Raw genomic sequence first — 18,537 nt, 5'->3', positions numbered from 1 at the left:
TTAACACAAATATAATTCCGTAGCATGAAAAAGAAGAGATGCTGATACCTTAAGCAGTGAGTATTGACAGCTGGCTATGACGAGGCAGAACTGGAAGACCCAGATATCTCTGAAGAATCCTTGTATGAGAAGAATAGATCCCAAAAAGGCCACGAGAATAGCCAGGATGACAGCTAACACATTTTCCAGGATCTCACGATTTCTACGGATAGAAAAACTTATGGGTAAGTATATCATAAGTATAAGAAATTAACCAAATGGAAAAAAGGGAAGGGAAGACATAAATATGAAGTTCATAGTATGCCAAGATGTCTTTTTGGTACTGAGTTTGAACAAGGTTTTAGATCATACTGAAAACAAACTAGTTTCATGTGGACATAACATGAATTCTTATATACAAATAAAACATGCTACAGTGAATTGTGGAGTTTCAATTACATAATATAGTTTTAAATTTCTATTTTAAAAATGTTACTCTCCTTAATATCTGCTTTTCTATTCTATTTGTTGCAAAATAATTAACCAACTTGGATGGCAAATAAAATATGTATACAAAGAATCACATTATGTTTAAAAAACAAAATCTCAAAATAGTTTCTAGAAAATTAAATTTAAAACATTTGTTATATGGCAAAATAGTAACAAAATTCTGGCACTAATTGATTTCGCTTCCCCCATCTCTCAGTCATCAGAAATAATTAGAAAACTCACTTACTAGAATTACTTAAATATGGGCTCTTACATATCTTGAAACTAAAGGTAGTGACAAACACCTCTATCTGCTTCTATCGAAGTTGCTAAGACAATTCTATATTTATTAAATTGACATTGTAAGAGAAACAATATGATGCTCAAGATATACATATATATATCAATGAAGATTATTTTTATTTCATACACACACATGAATCTATCTCATTACTTCTTGGGAAAATTTTATTCACAAAATCTTATACAAATACATCCTTTAGTATTTCCCTAAAATACTTCTAAATCATATTTTTAAAGACTATTAAAAATGAAAAAATGCTCAGTACATCTCATACATACAGAAAGCAGGACACAAAACCATGGGCATAGGAGGATATAAGTTCTGCTATTAAAAAATTAAACATATAGGTTAAAAAAGACAATATACCAAAAATGATATTACTAATAATGCTTCTCTCCATGGAAGAATTATGGTTTGCCTCTGTCTTCAAAACTTTGTACATATTTAAATTTTCTACAATAGGTAAGGAATTACTTTTATAATCATAAACTTAACAAATATATTAACCCAATTCCATATTTATCACAATCAACTGGGCCTAAAAATAAAATTCATAAACATCTTTGTACTTAATACATTTAATAGTTCTACCAGATAAAAAAGTTCAATAGTATTTCCAAACCAATAAATTACTGGCATTTCCATTTGATTTTAGGTGGTAGTTATGCAATTTCAGATTTGCTAAATCCAATGACCTCTTTTCAATCCTGGGCCTGCCTGAATAGTGCCTCCCTTGTCATTGAACATGTCTTGTCTTTGGATTTTTAAGGATTTTCAATTTTGATGAGTCCAATGTATCAAATTTTGTTTTAATGATCTTGTTTTTGGCATCAGAGCTAAGTAATTTTGCCTAATCCAAGTTCATAAAACTTTTCTCCTGTTTTCTTTTTTTTCTAGAAGTTTTGTTTTACGTTTCACATTTAAGCCTATGATACATTTTCACAATATGGCACAAGGTAAGGCTACAAGTTCTTTATTTTTGTTTTTGAAATGGGGTCTTGCTATGTTGCCCAGGCTGGCCTCAAACAATCCTCTCACCTCAGCCTCCTAAGCACACACCTCTGCGTCCATCTCTATTTTTTTGCATATGGAAATCCAATTGTTCCACCACCATTTGTTGAAAAGGCTATCCTTTCTCCATTTCATTCATCTGAATATTACTTTGATGCCATCTGGGCCTAGAGTTTTCTTTGTGGGTAAGTTTCTAAACTACAATTTCCACTTATTTAATAGATGTAAGACAATTAAGGTCATGTACTTCTTTCAGAATGAAATTTCATAATTTATCTTTCAAGAAATTTGTCCATTTGTCCAATGTTGAACTTATTTGCATATAACTGCTCATATCATTCTCTAATTATCCTTTTAATACCTGGAGAGTCTGTAGTGATATCATAACTCACATTCTTGATGTTGGTAATCTACGTCTTTCCTCTTCTTTTGTTTTTTTCTGATCAGGCTGGCTAAAGGTTTAGCCTTTAGCTATTTGTATCAATTGATACAATTGATGTTCTCAAACTTTTCATTTCCTTGATTTTCTTTATTATTTCTCTGTTTCCTCATTGAATTGTTTTGTTCCTTACTACTACCTTTCTTTTGTTTACTTGGGCTTATGTGGTCTTGTTCTTCTAGCAAGTGGAAGGTGAAGTTACTGATTTGAGACCTTTCTTTTCTAATCTAGGTGTTTAGTGCTATAAATTTTCCTAAGTACTGCAAGTTAGTGGCATTCCCAAAATTCAGATACGGTGTGTTTTCACTTTCATTTAGCCCAAAATACTAATTTCTCTCTTGACATCTTCTCTAATCCATGGGTTATTTAGAAGTGTTTAGTTTCCAAATATTTGGGAATTTTCCAAGGTTCTATTTGTTATTAATTTACCATTTAATTCACTATGTATGATTGGATAGTGGACCTTTTAAAATTTAATAACTCTTGTATTATGGCTCAAAATGTGATCTATCTTAGTAAATGTTCTGTGAGCACTTAGAAAAATGTATATTCTCTTGTTATGGATGCAGTGTTCCATAAATGCAACCAATTTAGGTTGGTTGCTAATACTGTTCAAGTTCACAACATCCTCACTGATTTTCTAAATAATTATTCTATCCATTATTTAAAGAGAAGTGCTGAAATCACCTATAACTGTGACTTGTCTATTTCTCCACTTCTATTAGCTTTTGCTTTATGAATTCTGAAGCTCTGTTTCAGGTGTACAAACATTTAGGACTGTTAAATCCTGTGGATTGACTCCTTATCACTATGAAATGGGCTTCTTTATCCTTGGTAATATTCTTTGTTCTGAAGTCTACTTTACCTGACTTTAATACAGCCAGTACAATAAGCCTTTTGTTAATGTTAGCATGGTATATCTTTTTCCATCTTTTAACCTATTTGTTTTTATTTTATTTTGGTAGAAACTGGGTCTACGTTGCCCAGGCTGCTTTCGAAAACTGGGCCTCAAGAGATCCTCTCACCTCAGACTCCCAAAGTGCTGAGGTCACAGGCATGAGCCACCACATTGTCTTCTGTTTTTATATTTAAAGTACCTTCCTTGTAGGCAGCTTGGAGTTGAGTGTTGTTCTTTTTTATCTAATCTGCCAATTTCTGACTTTTTCTGACTCTATCATCTTGTCATGTGTTTCCTATTTGTCTCATCTATTCTTTGATCTTTTTCCACCTTATTGATTAACAGTAATTTTTATAATCCATCTTATCTCCTTTTTGACATATTAGCTACAACTCTTTTGTTATTTTAGTGATTGCCTTACAGTAGGTTTTGGTAAGAATTCTTAAAAATATGTTTGTAGAGACAGAGTCTCACTAGGTTGCCAAGGCTGGCCTCGAACTCCTAGGCTCAAGTGATCCTCCTGCCTCTGCCTCCCAAAGTGCTGGGATTACCATGGCGTCCAGCCTAGGGTTTACAATACACATTTATGACAGTCTACCTTCAAAGTGATGATATATCACTTCACATACAAGAAACTTACGATAGTATGCTTTTATTTGTCCCCTCTGCCTTTATGCTATTATCATAAATTTTACTTTTACATGTTATAAACCACACGAAGCACTGTTATTTTCATTTAAACAGTTACCTCTTAAAGAGATTTAATTAATAAGAAAAAATATTTTGCATTTATCCATATAGTGACTTACCATTTCCATTTATCTTTGTTCCTTTGGGTAGACTTATATTTCCATCTGAGATCACTTTCCTTCTGCCTGAAAGACATCCTCCAACATTTTTTGTAGTGTGGGTCTGCTCATAAGAATTCTTCCCATTTTTTTCTGATCTGAAGATGTCTTTATTTCACTTTGGTTTTTAAAAGGTATTTTTGCTATGTATAGAATTGTAGGTTGACAGGGTTTTTTTCTTTTCAGTACTTTAAAGATGCTCCTCTACTGTCTTTTCACTTCGTTATTTCCAACAATAAAAAGGATGTCTTCCTTATCCTTGCTCCTCTACTGTCTTTTCACTTCGTTATTTCCAACAATAAAAAGGATGTCTTCCTTATCCTTGCTCCTCTTTTTTTCTTTTGCAATTTTAACAATTTTATCACTGGTTTTGAGCAGTTGTGTGCCTTGGTGTAGTTTTATTCAAGCATTTTATGCTTGAGGTTCACTGGGCTTCCTGAATGTATATTCATAGTTTTCATCAAATTTGGAAAGTTCTCCACCCTTATTTCTTCAAAATCTTTTGTCTCCTTATTTCTTCAAAATCTTTTGTCTCCTTGTTTCCTCTTGTAGTTGTCCCACAGCTTTCTCTCATTTTGTTTTTATATTCTTTTCACTGGGGACAGTGGACTCTTCTGTTTCATTCTGGATAGTTTCCATTATTATGCCTTCGAGTGAGTTCAATAATCTTTTCTTCTACAAGGTGCAATCTACCATTAATCCCATCCAGTATATTTTTCGTCTCAGGGATTATAGTTTTCAACTCTCTAAGTTTGATTTGGGACTTTTAAAAGTATCTTCTATGTCCGTAGTTAACTTTTTAAACATAGGGAAAGCGGTTATAACTGTTTTAATGTCCTTGTCTGCTAATTCTAGTATCTATTTAAGCTACAGTTTGGTCTCAACTGATTATTCTTGTTATAGGTCGTTTTCTCACTTCTTTGCACACTTGGTCATCTTTGACTGAATGCTAGACATTGTGAATCTTAACTTGTTGGGTGCTGGGTATTTCTGGATTTCCATAAATCTTCTTAGACTTTATGTTACTTGGAAACAGTTTGATCCCTTCAGGTCTTGGTTTTATGACTTGTTAGGTGGGTGTGAAGTAGTGCTCCTGCTAGGGGTAATTATTCCCCACTTTTAAAGATCTTCCTGAGTATTCTACACAAGGCACCATAAAATATGAACCATAAATGTCTCCAATCTGGCTGGTAGGGACATGTACTATTCCCAGTGCTGTGTGATTGCCAGGAACTGTTCCTCTGTTCCTTTTCACATGGTTCTTTCCCTGGCCTCAAATAGTTTCCTCACATACAGGAACATATCCATACTCTGCCAAACAGTCAAGGTGACTCAATGCAGATCTCTAAGGTTCTCTCTCTAAGCAGCTCTCTCCTCTCTGACAGTCTGTCCTGTGGACTCTAACTGCCATAGTCTCCCTGGACTCTCAGTTCTATCTCCTTAACTCAGGAAGTTGGCTGGACTCTACTTCAGTTCTCCCTCCCTGTCTTGCAGCCTAGAAACTCTCTCAAAGCATTAAGCTGGGGCAATTGGAGGGCTCATGTTATTTGTTGTCATCTCTCAGGAATCACTGTCCTTTTTTCCTCATCTCCAATGTCTTGAAAACCACTGTTTCATGTACTTTGTCTATTTTTGGTTGTTTCACATGAGATGATAAATCCAATCCTGTTACTCCATGTTGACTGGAAACAGCTGTTGGTCACCAAGTTTGTGTTTGCCATTAAGATAGTAGTGTTAAGAAACAGGGAAACAGAAGTTTCCTCTTATAACTGTTATATAGAACTTTGCATCATATTACCTGTAACTTAAAGATCATCAAAACTCATATTCTTTGGCTTTTGAGTAGCAGTTGTATGAGTCTCATTGATTAACAAAAATAATTTCTTTGTAAAAGATATTGAAGTTGCAACCAAAACATTTTTAATGGATTTAAGATAGTCACTGTTTAGAAACCCATTACCTTAAGTTTTATCTCCAGAGGACAAAACCAGAAAACATTTCCCAACATGATAACCAGGTAAAAACCTCAGTGGGTAATTAAAGACACTTCATCTTAAAAATAAAATCCACAAGTATCATTAATATCACACTATAATCTCACCTATCAAACAGGGCCAAAAGTGTGAGTCTGTCAAAGTTAATGCCGATCCACAGCTGGGGTAGGATCCAAAAGCGATAATAGTGTTTAACCTTTTGGGCAGCTTCTTCTGTTGGGCCGTAAGTAGCTGCCAAGTCAGGGCTTAGATCAATGTCCTGTTGCTCCAACAAATCTGTATCAATGGTCAATAGTCTATTCAATCGAATCTGTGGGAGAGAGAGCTAAAAGAAAGTCAGCATTGAAAGGCTTAAAATATCTTCAATATTTATTTAATATGTTTATTCAAAATAAAATATCTTCATAATTCAACAGTTACTCAATTAGCTTATCAGTTATCTAAGCCCTTTAATTTTATTCTCTCATACACTTTTTTTTTTTTTTTTGAGACAGAGTCTTGTCTGAAGTACAGTGGTGCAATCTCGGCTCACTGCAACCTCTGCCTCCCCGGTTCAAGCAATTCTCTGCCTCAGCCTCCCAAGCAGCTGGGATTACAGGCACCTGCCACCATGCCCGGCTAATTCTTTTTCTATTTTTTGTAGAGACGGGATTTTACCATCTTGGCCAGGCTGGTCTTGAACTCCTGACCTCGTGATCCACCCGCCTCGGCCTCTCAAAGTGCTGGGATTACAGGCATGAGCCACCGCGCCCAGCCTACTCTTTATGAATATGTTATGATTACCAGAAACTATAGAAGGTGACAATAGGAAGTGAACTAAAACAAAGTTAATTAATCAATAAACCTATTGTAAATAATTGATTAGAAAAGTGTTTAAAATCTTAAGATTTTTCTCAGGGAATGCTTAAGAAAAAACCTTAAGATTTTATAACTGTATAGCTAGCCAATCTACTAAAACCACTTACTGTGAATCGTTAGTGGCTTCTCTTCTCACATTTATAGTCTTTTTTCCTTAAGCTTTGAACCTCATTATCAGTGTTAAATCTGAGCTCCACTGCATTGGATCTGATGGCAGCAACTCTCATTTCTTCCCATAGTCTCTTATCATTGTTGTTACTATATTTCCAAATCCCTCACCCCTGTTTGTTTGTTTGTTTGTTTTGGCAAGCTGCTCACCTGAGGCTATACAAATTACTATACTATATTTAACTTCAACTCATCCATCCATCAGTTTACCAGTTTTCTTTTCCTCAGAAAGCATCAAAAGTTGACTGTATTTGGCACAGTACTAGGCAGCATTTTGCTATCTCAAGGTTCCCATACCATTTAAAAGTAGAAAACAATAAAACAATCATCTTCCCATGTTTGCTTTCCTATGCAGTTTCCAGGAATACACTATAGCCAAAAAGTAGGGAGGGTTTTACTTTTCAAACACATATCTGGGTATAGTTGAGAAAATTTACTTCCTATATATAACACAGCCATTTCTATCTCTAAGCATTGACAAATACTTTCCAAAATACTTTTTAAAATACTCTATGCCAGGGTTTCTGAACCTTGTACTTTTGTTTCTTATCAAAGGACTTAGAAAAAGAGAGCCACTGGAGGACAGCAAAGTGATTTTGCCATAGTTTTCAAAAAATTTTTGTGTAACTTCATCAATTTTTATGGCTTTTATAGCTATCTATATAAATACATATTTCAGATTTAATCTGAAAATTTATCATGTTGTAAAAATAAAGAAAAACCTACCACATCATGTGGATAAAATCGAACTGAGGTAGAACTGGATACATGAGAATCTGTGTCACTAAAATAAAATAAAAAATAGGGAACAAACAGTTTGTCAAACAGAAAGAAAAATATATCCTTTAACATTCAGATGAGATTCACATATCTTCACTTTTCCATGTTAACTTCAAAATGCAAAATGGCATTTTCCTAGAGTTGTGATAAGCGCATAGACTCTGGGTCAGTGACTACATTCAAATCTCTTCCACTGAATGAGATCTTGGACAAGTTACCTACCCTCTTCATACTTCCGTTTCCTCTTCAGTAACATATGACAATAGTATCTGTATCACAAGGTTCTTGTGAAAGTGTTTAAATCAGATAATGCAAAGAAAGCAATAAACATATTGCCAGGAACCAGTAAAGACACAATAAACTTAAGCTATAATGTAATAACCTACAACATAAGTCAGTTTCCACAGTTCAGTCATGTTTGGATTTCAAAACTTGAGGCTTTACCACATTTATAGTATAAGGAATTGTTCTCTTGAACTACATTAAACATGGTAACAGCATTTCTATCCCTCCCTCCTCCTACTGTTTCCGTTGTTACAGAATCAGGGTAACAGTACAATTTAATAATTTTTTGAGAGGGTGAATTCTGAAACTAGACCAAAGGAGCTTAAAGAGCATGGTTATCTATATGTTCTACTTTTTCAGCATGTGGAGCTAAATGACTGCAAGATTTTATTGCTTTAAATGGTCCCTCAAAACAAAAAAATAAGTAAACAGCCCACAGATGTCTAACATTTAAACAGATGTGATCCATCATTAAACAGAAGTCCTAAAATAAGAATCAGTAACTCTTGAGGGGAAAGAAAACTAATTAATCAAGAATAGGCTTCAAAGTGCAATTTGAATAAATAAGCAATAAGATCAAAATTTTAGAAAACAAAAATGTTAACACCTTCTAAAAATATAATTGATGTTATATGATCAAGATTTCTAATTTATTTGCTCTTCTCCTGACTTCATTATCTTACAAATTCCTTCAGATGGGGGAAAAAAGAAGCTAAAGGTAACGTATGAGACATATTTTAAGAAATACTTCCTTAAAGCCAGTAAAAGAAATTTTAAACAAAATGAAAGTTGATTATTTAAAAAGGTACTTGACCAAACACTTAGAAGGAAATAAAATTTTAAAATTACATAAAGAAAGAGAATCAATAGGTTTGAACTTAGTTATGTAAGAACTTACATGAAGAGTAAGTCCTGATTAGCTTTTATACATTATACAATATATAGAGAAAATGAAATACAATTAAATTTGACACTGTGGGAAAACACTGTGCCACTGTAAGATCTTCGGAATATCTCGATTTAGTTTTTAAAACACAGAATAGCTTTTGTTTTAAAAACAATAGTTTCTTTTTTCCATAGCAAAAAAAATTCTACCTTAAGGTTTTAGAAACAAATGCACTATGACAAATTATTAGAGTAAATATAAAGATGTTTTCAAAATAACTTTTATATCTGACCTGGTGACTACAATTAACAACATACTGTATACTTGAAAATCACTAAGAGAGTAGATTTAAGTGTCCTCACCACAAACAAGATTATGAGTATGTGAGGTAATACATGTTAATTTTAGCTCAATTAAGCCAATGTATATGATATTTCAAAACATCAGGTTGTATGCCATAAATATTTATGATTTTTATTTGTCAATTAACAACATTAAACAAATTATAAAAAACAAAAAAATTAACTTTTATAGTTCTAGGCTTAAAAACATTAAATATGGCAAACATATGAAAGTACACACACTCCTAATATGACTTCACACATACCAGATATTGGATGCTCTTCTTGCTGCTGGTTCAAAATTCACAAGTGACATATCACAGCCACCAGTCTCATACAGCGTAGAAGAGAACTTACCTAGCAAATAAATGATTATTTTAAAAATCCATTAGAATACTCAGAATTTTTCCTTCATGATATACTAAATTTCATAAGTTTCTACATCTTAAGAAAATACACCATAAACTTTAAAAAAAATATTTTTAAAACAATGATCTGCATGTAATTCAGCAAGATGTGAGTTGAAAAGGAACGTTGGACAGTAGGGTAAAACATCAACATACATAATCAGGTATTAAAAGGAAGGGACTTAAGTCAGCTTTGCAATACCAATCTCTTTTTTCTTTTTCCCACGGCAGATTCTCTATTCAGGTGATCATATGAATGAATTTAATGTTTAAAAATCACCTGACAACTACTTGCAGGGGGTGAGTACCCATTTGCAAAGCTTCTTAAATTTGGAATAGCTCAAACTACATGCCCACAAAATCATGTGACTGCATTCTGAGCTGTGTTTCTTAAGAAAAGTGTCCAAGTGTATCTAAGAAAGGTCAGTGAATGGAAAGAGCTAGTATTGTTGGTGATAATTAAATTATATTATTTAATGAACATTATTTGTTGTATGTTTCTACCACAAGAGCGCTATGAAAAATTTAGAAACAGCAATTGCTACAGCCAAATATCACTATGAAACTGATAAAAGGTTTAGAAATCATATGGTTGCAAATGTTGCAAATGAATACAGATTTTTTGAATTCTCTTAAGATGAACTTTATAATATAAAATGATTTCTAATAATGGAATTTTAAAACTCTACATACTGCCTGAGATGTATTCTTCCCCTTTGAGGATCTATGGTAGCCATATCGGTGATGAAAAGGGAGCATAAATTAATTAATATAAATTTCCACGAAGGCAATGAAATGAGGTATACAACTCTGCAACCATTTGGTCTAGTCCAGGTTGCTTTCTGAGCATTTATGAGGTTTTTATTAGCTGGAATTAAAGAGGTTAAAAACAGGAATCCTTTTTTTTTTTTTTTGAGATGGAGTCTCGCTCTGTCACCCAGGCTGGAGTGCAGTGGCGCAATCTCGGCTCACTGCAAGCTCCGCCTCCCGGGTTCACACCATTCTCCTGCCTCAGCCTCCCGAGTAGCTGGGACTACAGGCGCCCGCCACCACGCCCGGCTAATTTTTCGTATTTTTAGTAGAGACAGGTTTTCACCGTGTTAGCCAGGATGGTCTTGATCTCCTGACCTCATGATCCACCTGCCTCAGCCTCCCAAAGTACTAGGATTACAGGCGTGAGCCACTGCGCCCGGCCAAAACAGGAATCTTAAAGGTCAATGTTGACTTGATGGTAAGGCTAAAAGTCAGATTTTCCCATGCCTACAATGCAGAGTGTGCAATAAGGGCTTTTTATTTAAGTGAAATACTTGAAAAAATGCTAATAAAAGGACTCCATAATGTACTAATATGACTAAGAGTTTACAGAACATCTCAAGCATTACTTCATTCTTTAAAACAACGAGAACCAGGAAAAAAATAACAATTTGAATTATTTGAGTACATTCTATGGATCATAAAAGTTATGCTGTTTTCTGTAGCCACATTTTTTTTTTGTCAAATAATATACTCCTGAGATAACTTAGGGAAAAAAAGGTTTTCTGTGAAATGCTCAGGTCATTTGCTGTCTTTTTTCAAGGTTATTCAGCATGTAAATTATTTAAGACACTCCCCACCCCCATCTTTTAGTCATAAGTCATTCATCCTTAGCATCTCTAATAGAAACTGGATTAATGAGCTAAAATGAAATGATACAAGCCGTCAACTTGGCTACTTCATAGATGTATCACTGAAAGTTTTTTTAAAGTGGTAGGGTGAATTACAGAAGTTGCTACCGAAAAAAAAATTAAAAATACCGGCTCACTTAAAATTAAAAAAATTTTAATTGCAGTTTTTAATGCTCTGTTCTGTATTCATTTATTGGATAATCAATGATTAGTGCTGCTATCATAATTAAACTTAGATTAAGAGAAAAAAATATCTGGTCAAAATCATGGATTACATAAATGCAGAACTATTGTTAACTACATTAAATGACTAAATCATGGATTAACAAAGAGCAAAGAGGGCTTGTTTACTGCATATGAAACTCAGTAAGAACAGAATGCATAAATGTATTGTCATAACATAATTTATACATATTTTAGAAATAAGTTAATTCTGTATTCAATAGAACTTAAATTGTTGCAGTATTTCTCAGCATTTAAGCTTTCCAAAGGATTTTTATTAATATATAAGTTCTGTTCTTGGTATATTAAAAATAATACGTATCTGTAACAAAATCAACTAAAGATATTATCTTTGTAATTTTCAAATGAAACAGTAAAAGAATATGATGTCATTATACTACCATGTTGTCTTTTATATATAAATATCTAATATTAAATTTACATAGAAATAGTTGCATTTTAAATAAATAAACATAAAGAATGCAAAAAAAAAGCTTTTCTAAACAGACAGTTGGAAAAATTGAGTAGTTCTATTACTACCTGAATTTACAACTCTGAATGATTCTATCCAAATTACTAACAAGTAATAAAATCTAAAAATGTAAGCAGAAGCATAAATATGTCTAAAAGAGAGGCTATGATTTTAACAGAAGTACATGACTTCAACAGTGCTTTTCTTTTTTTCCTTAAGAGGCTTTTGTCTATTAAGCTTCAGAAGCATGTTTAGGTTCTTAAAAATACGCATGGCATTTGTCAGAACAAACTAACATTGTAATAAGGCCTCATGGTGTAGTCCCAACTTCACTCCAAAAGAACAAGTCTATGTACTTTAGAAGTACCAAATTTTACTCTGAAGATAAACACACCAGAAAAAGAAATTACTAAATGTAATTTAATGTGCTAATGTATCCTACTGAAGGCAGCTTAAAAAATAACCAACCAGAAATAAATATATATTACTATTGGTTTATAAAGATTACGTTAAATTTGTACAAGTTTTCTTGGCATACACGGCAATTTTACTATTTCTTTTGAGATTAAAACCATCATATTTAAACTTTAGATCTGAAGTAAAATATGCCGTTATAATACCCCTATTTTAATATTATTCTGCATTAAGAAAAATACTTCAATACTAATTTTTTCTAATAAACAGAGTAGAAAGCAGAGCAAAGAAATATGTCCTTCACACATGAATTTGGATTATAAACTAAGCCATCTCATCATGATTCAACTGTGACCAATTAATTATACCTGATAGAATGCCTCTGTCATGACTTAAGTAGAAAAAAAAAATCAGTTACTAACAAAATAAACACGATTAGAAACTGAAATTTCAGACTTGTAAAAATTATACTGGCCAAGGGACTGCATCTCTAAAGACACATACACAAAAAGCTGATATGCCAGGTGCAGTAGCTCATGCCAGTACATCTCAGCATTTTGGGAGGCAAAGTGGGAGGACTGCTTGAGCCCAGGAGTTCAAGACAAGCCCAGGCAACATAGTGAGACCTCATCTCTACACACACACACACACACACACACACACACACACACACACACACACACACGTACTAGCTGGGTGTGGTGGCATGTGCCCATGGGCCTAGCTACTTGGGAGGTTGAGGTAGGAGGATCACTTAAGCCTAGGAGGTTGCGGCTGCAGTGAACTGTGTTCATGCTACCGCCCTCCAGCCTGGGCAAGAGAGTGAGACCCTGCCTCAAAAAAAAAAAAAAAAAAAGTTAAGATACCTAGTATTTCTTAGCAGTCTTATTGAATACTCAATAGTGACTGTTATTGTTCATAAAATTTGTTAATTACACACAACCATTCTTTTGAAGTAATATTTCAAAGTAACAACTATAGGTCAATGAATAAGTGATGAGCAACAGGAAGATGAGTAAAACTGGATACTCACTTAACACCAAGGATACTTGAAGCATTTGCCTAGAGCCATGAATGGTGCAGCAGGCAAATTCTGATAAACATTCACAAGACACTGATAAAAGACATGGGAAATGAATGGGATTCTCTAACTTACCCTATCAGTAAAAATCCTCACCATACAAAACGAAGTTGAGTACATCAAGAATTTTAAGAACAGTACTCACCTAAGAAACTCCAATTGCATTCCCCCCAACCTTTTTTTTTTTTTTTTTTTTTTAGACAGAGACTCACTCTGTCACCCAGGCTGGAGTGCAATGGCACAATCATAGCTCACTGCAATCTCAAACTCCTAGGTTCCAGTGATCCTCCCACCTCAGCTTCCTGAGTAGCTGGGGCTGCAGGCACTTAAAAAGTGCCTGGCTTACTTTTTAAAACTTTTTTGTAGAGATGGGGGTCTTGCTATGTTGCCCAGGCTGGTCTCGAATTCCTGGGCCTAAGTGATACCTCCTGCCTCAGCCTCCCAACGTGCTGGAATTACAGGTGTTAGCCACCGTGCCCAGCCTGTTGCATTCTTGACATCACTCATTTTTCTAAAGTTACCTATATGTATCTTGGAAGGAGGTGGTTACTAGAACAACAAATCATCCATAGCGTTTTTCTAATCTTCCAAGTACCAACAACAAAAGAGGTCTCTTAAATTTCTTGGATAATTTTCTTCTTTAACCACCTACCTCCCCCAACCTTCCCTTCATTCTGTGTCCTCCAAGCCTGATGCACTGTCTACACTGACTTCTCTTTTTTTAAGTATTACTCATAGGGCAGAGAGGGGCTATAAGAACAAAGAGAGATGTATGGGCAGTAAATGTATAAAGTGAGTTTTTAAAAGACATTTGGGGGAACATATACATTCTATATGACTGAAGTACTCAATAATAGAAATGTTATTCAAGAAATAATCTGATGGAGATAGCATTGTGTTCATAATGCAATCTCAATGAATATATTATACTTTTAAAGAGAAGGCCTTTAAGATCAATTCTAATTTCTTGGATAGCACCCCCCTTATAATCATAAGTGGTGACTCGGTTTTTACCCACACAGAAATTACTCACTATATTGCTGCTTACTGGTTAATGCAATGGTCCCCAACCTTTCTGGCATAAGGGACCAGTTTCATGGAAGATAATTTTCCTATGGATCCAGGGGATTGGAGGACGGTTTCAGGATGAAACTGTTCCACCTCAGATCACCAGGCATTGGATTCTCATAAGGAGTGGGCAACCTAGATCCGTCGCATGTGCAATTTACAATAGGGTTCATGCTCCTATGAAAACTGAATGCTGCCACTGACCTGACAGGAAGCGGAGCTCAGGCAGAAATGCTCGCTCCCCACACCCTGCTCACCTCCTGCTGTGCAGCCCTGTTCCTAACAGGCCACAGATCCATGCCAGTCCATGGCCTGGGAGTTGGGGACCCCTGGGTTAATGGACTTGTTTCTCCCTAGATTAGGGGAGAAATAAAAAGGTCAGAAAACTTTTCCTGTGAAGGGCCAGATAATACATACTTTAGGCTTCATGGGCCAGATAACCTCTGTTGCAACAATTCAAGTCTACAACTGTAACATGAAAGCAGGCATAAGACAAGACAGAACATAAACACAAATTTTATTTATTTACAAAAACAGGTAGGTATAGAGCTGGACTTAGCCCACAGGCGGTGGTTTACTAACACCTGTCCTAGACCAAGAATCTTAGGCTCCAAAAACTTCTTTAATCCTCATGATACAATGGAAATCAGGTCACTATGTCCTTGTAACTTCAAGTTTCAATATTTAGAACAAGTCTTTTTTCTTTGTATGTGCAATGCTGTTCTAGCTTTTTAAATCAGAAGGATAAGGAAAAGGTAGGTATAAGAAGAAAGTCTGGTTTAGAAGACAGCTTTGGGGACTGGTAAGGAAAGACAGATATCTCTATTGCTTGGCAACTATAAGTGAGATTTACATACTGATATATTTTACTGACATGGCTATCTGATTATCTAGTTCTGAGTTAATAAAACATGCCTTAATTAATTGTTAAAAACTCCACTCCTGCTTGCTAATCCCCAAATCAGCTGAACTTTCCAAAAGTGAATGTACAAGTTCATATTTTGCTGTGATTTCATTATCCACTCACATTTTATTTCAAAAAGACAAGTTCTTCCTACTTGGGCAAAATAATCTATGATAACGATACTGATGACATTAAGACTGGTCAGGTAAACAAAAAGACAAGCCACAGAATGGGAGAAAATATTTGTAATTTGTATCTGACAAATAAGTTGTATTTAAAATATCAAAAGAACTCATACCTCAACAGTTAGAAGACCAACAACCCAGGCTGGGCGCAGTGGCTCATGCCCGTAATCCCAGCGCTTTGGGGGGCTGAGGCGGGCAGATCACCTGAGGTCAGGAGTTCGAGACCAGTCTGACCAACATGGCAAAACCCCGTCTCTACTAAAAATGCAAAAATAAAAAAATAGCTGGGCATGGTGGCACGCACCTGTAATCCCAGCTACTTGGGAGGCTGAGGTAGAAGAATCGCTTGAACCCAGGAGGCAGAGGTAGCAGTGAGCTGAGATTGCATCACTGCACTCCAGGCTGGACAACGAGAGTGAGACTCTGTCTCAAAAAAAAAAAAAAAAGAAGAAGAAGACCAACAACCCGATTTTTAAAATGAGTAAATTTCTGGACACACTTCACAAAAGAAGATATATATGTATGTGGCCAATAAGCACATCAAAAGAGGCTTACTATCTTTAGTCATAAGAGAAATTTAAATTTAAACCACAATGAGTTACCATTCTATACCCATTATGTCTACAATTCTAAAGGCCAACAAAAGCAAATGTTGGCAAGAAAGGGAACTACTGGGACTTGGTGGTGGGGATGTAGAACTCTTTTCAAAAAGACAGTTTAGAAGTTTTATTCACGACAGCCAAAATCGGGAAACAACACAACCATCGCCAGGTGAACAGATAAGCAATATACAGCCTGCTCATACAATGGAATTCTCAGCAGTAAGAAAGAACTACTCACACATGCAAGCAGTATGATGAAATCTCAAAAAGCATTACACTACAGGAAAAGTACATACAAAAGGCTGTATACTATATGACTCCATTTATATCAACTGCTAGAAGAGGGAAATCATAATGATAGAAAGCAGATTAGTGGTTGTCTATGACCAGAGGCAGCAGAGAGATGGACTGCAACAAGGCACAGAGAATTTTTTGAAGGTGACAGAAACACTCGCATCTTGATTAAGGTATCTGACGGGTATACACATCTGTTAAAACTCCTTGAATTGTATACATTTAACAGATGCCATTTATTGTGCCTAAATTATATATCCATAAAATTGATGAAGAAACAAGAAAATAAAGACTGACCAGGTAAGAGTCTGATGAGCATGTAGCAGCAAACAGTGAAATTCCTACCAGATACTAAGATTTGGGGGAATTACATTGGTATTTGCCGTTCTGTTTCATGGTTTCATTTAAAAATTATTACTCATCAGAAAATTAAAAAGTAGTATATAAAAAGAAAGTTCCTCACTACCCAAAGACAGCCACTGCCAAGAGTATTTTCTGTGTTCCTCTGAACGGAATCTTCCCCTCACTGAATTTCTGCTGGGCTTCTGTCCACCTAGTTAGAGACATTTTTCAGCCTCTCCCACGAGGAGAAGTTGTCACATGATTATGTATGGCCAATGAAAGGTGGGAGAAAACGAAAGGCATGTTTTCCAAATCTGAATCAGGAAGATAAAGGCTAGATGTCCTTGACCTTTTCTCCTCATTCCTGTTTGCTGGAAAATGTCAACGACTACAGCAGGCACTTAGGACAAGGCAAGAAAGCCACATGTGAAAGATAACATCATTCATCCATCATGACAGAAATAGATCCCATTAGACTCCCAATGGTTCTCATGAGAGAAATAGAAACTTCTCTTTCATTTCAATGATTTTGGAAGGGTCTCTCCTTGAAAGAATCTAGCATATATTCCAACTAATGCATATACTAACCAGCTTTAATTTAGAATCTTAAGAATGATTAATGTTAGAAAGCAGATAATCTAGTCTAGTGATTCAATGAATTCTTTACAACATACTAGCAAGAGACAAATTAAATATCTCAACCTGTCCCTGTAAGTTTCTGTAAAATTCCTAGAGCTGTTCAGGCACCCAAAACTATTTGAAATAATATTCTAGTAGTCGTCCTACAATAACAGTGATAAACTTCTGAGCATTATCCAGGGGATGAAAATAAGAGTAGATAAAATTCATCTAGATTTACTTTTAACTTGTAATATTTGTGGCGATCCTCCCAAACTCTACCAGATAAAGTATAAACTAGAGCTTTCCATAAAGCCATTAACAGTATATATCAAAGCCCCCAAAATGTATATTCCCCTTGACTGATAATTCCATTTCAACATTATTTATCCTAAGAAAAAAATCACAGCTGCTGTACACTAAAGCTTATGTAATGGACATTCAGCACAGTGTTCATTACAATAGGAAATATCAGGAAACAGTGTGAAGACTAACAATGGGGTTAGTTAACTGATTAAATAATGATATAATATTTTATCAATAATGACAAAGATGATTATATAACAAGTTTACAATTGTCAAGCACTGTTCTAATTGTATGCTTAATAAATATAATCCTGACAATAAACCTATGAAGTAGCCATTATTTTTGTCATCCTTTGATAAATGAGGAAACTGAGGCTTAAGACAAGACAATAACTTTCCCAAGATCACATAGTTAATAACTGGTAAAGCAAAGATTTGAAGCCAAGAAGTTTGGCTCCAGAGTCCACTATATTGTACTGCCTTTCACATACATCTAAGTGACAAAACATTATGCAGCCACTTAAAAACAAATCAAAGAGGCCGGACATGGTGGCTCATGCCTATAATCCCAGCACTTTGGGAGGCCGAGGTGGGTGGATCACCTGAGGTCAGGAGCTCGAGACCAGCCTGGCCAACATGGCAAAACCCCATCTCTACTAAAAATACAAAATTAGCCAG

The 18,537-nt window shown here is 35.0% G+C and overlaps 1 protein-coding gene across 10 annotated transcripts in view; it reads right to left on the bottom strand.

The window, feature by feature from the left end:
* The window catches only part of PCNX1 (pecanex 1), a 202,490-nt gene that overhangs the window by 90,775 nt on the left and 93,178 nt on the right, over positions 1-18,537 (bottom strand). For 4 of the 10 annotated variants that reach the window (XM_016926278.4, XM_016926279.4, XM_016926281.4 and 1 more), the window contains 4 exons: positions 9,547-9,637; positions 7,715-7,772; positions 6,070-6,287; positions 49-202 (listed from right to left, as the gene is read on the bottom strand). In XM_016926278.4, coding sequence (XP_016781767.1) covers positions 49-202; positions 6,070-6,287; positions 7,715-7,772; positions 9,547-9,637 — 521 coding nt within the window. The remainder of the gene's footprint in view (positions 1-48; positions 203-6,069; positions 6,288-7,714; positions 7,773-9,546; positions 9,638-18,537) is intronic. The other 6 variants (XM_016926280.4, XM_063793627.1, XM_016926285.4 and 3 more) reach the window with 3 other exon arrangements.

Source organism: Pan troglodytes, chromosome 15, assembly GCF_028858775.2.
Source record: "Pan troglodytes isolate AG18354 chromosome 15, NHGRI_mPanTro3-v2.0_pri, whole genome shotgun sequence".
Lineage (NCBI taxonomy): Eukaryota > Metazoa > Chordata > Mammalia > Primates > Hominidae > Pan > Pan troglodytes.
Note: the sequence above shows the minus strand (reverse complement) of the source record. Positions and strands in the feature narration are given on the sequence as shown.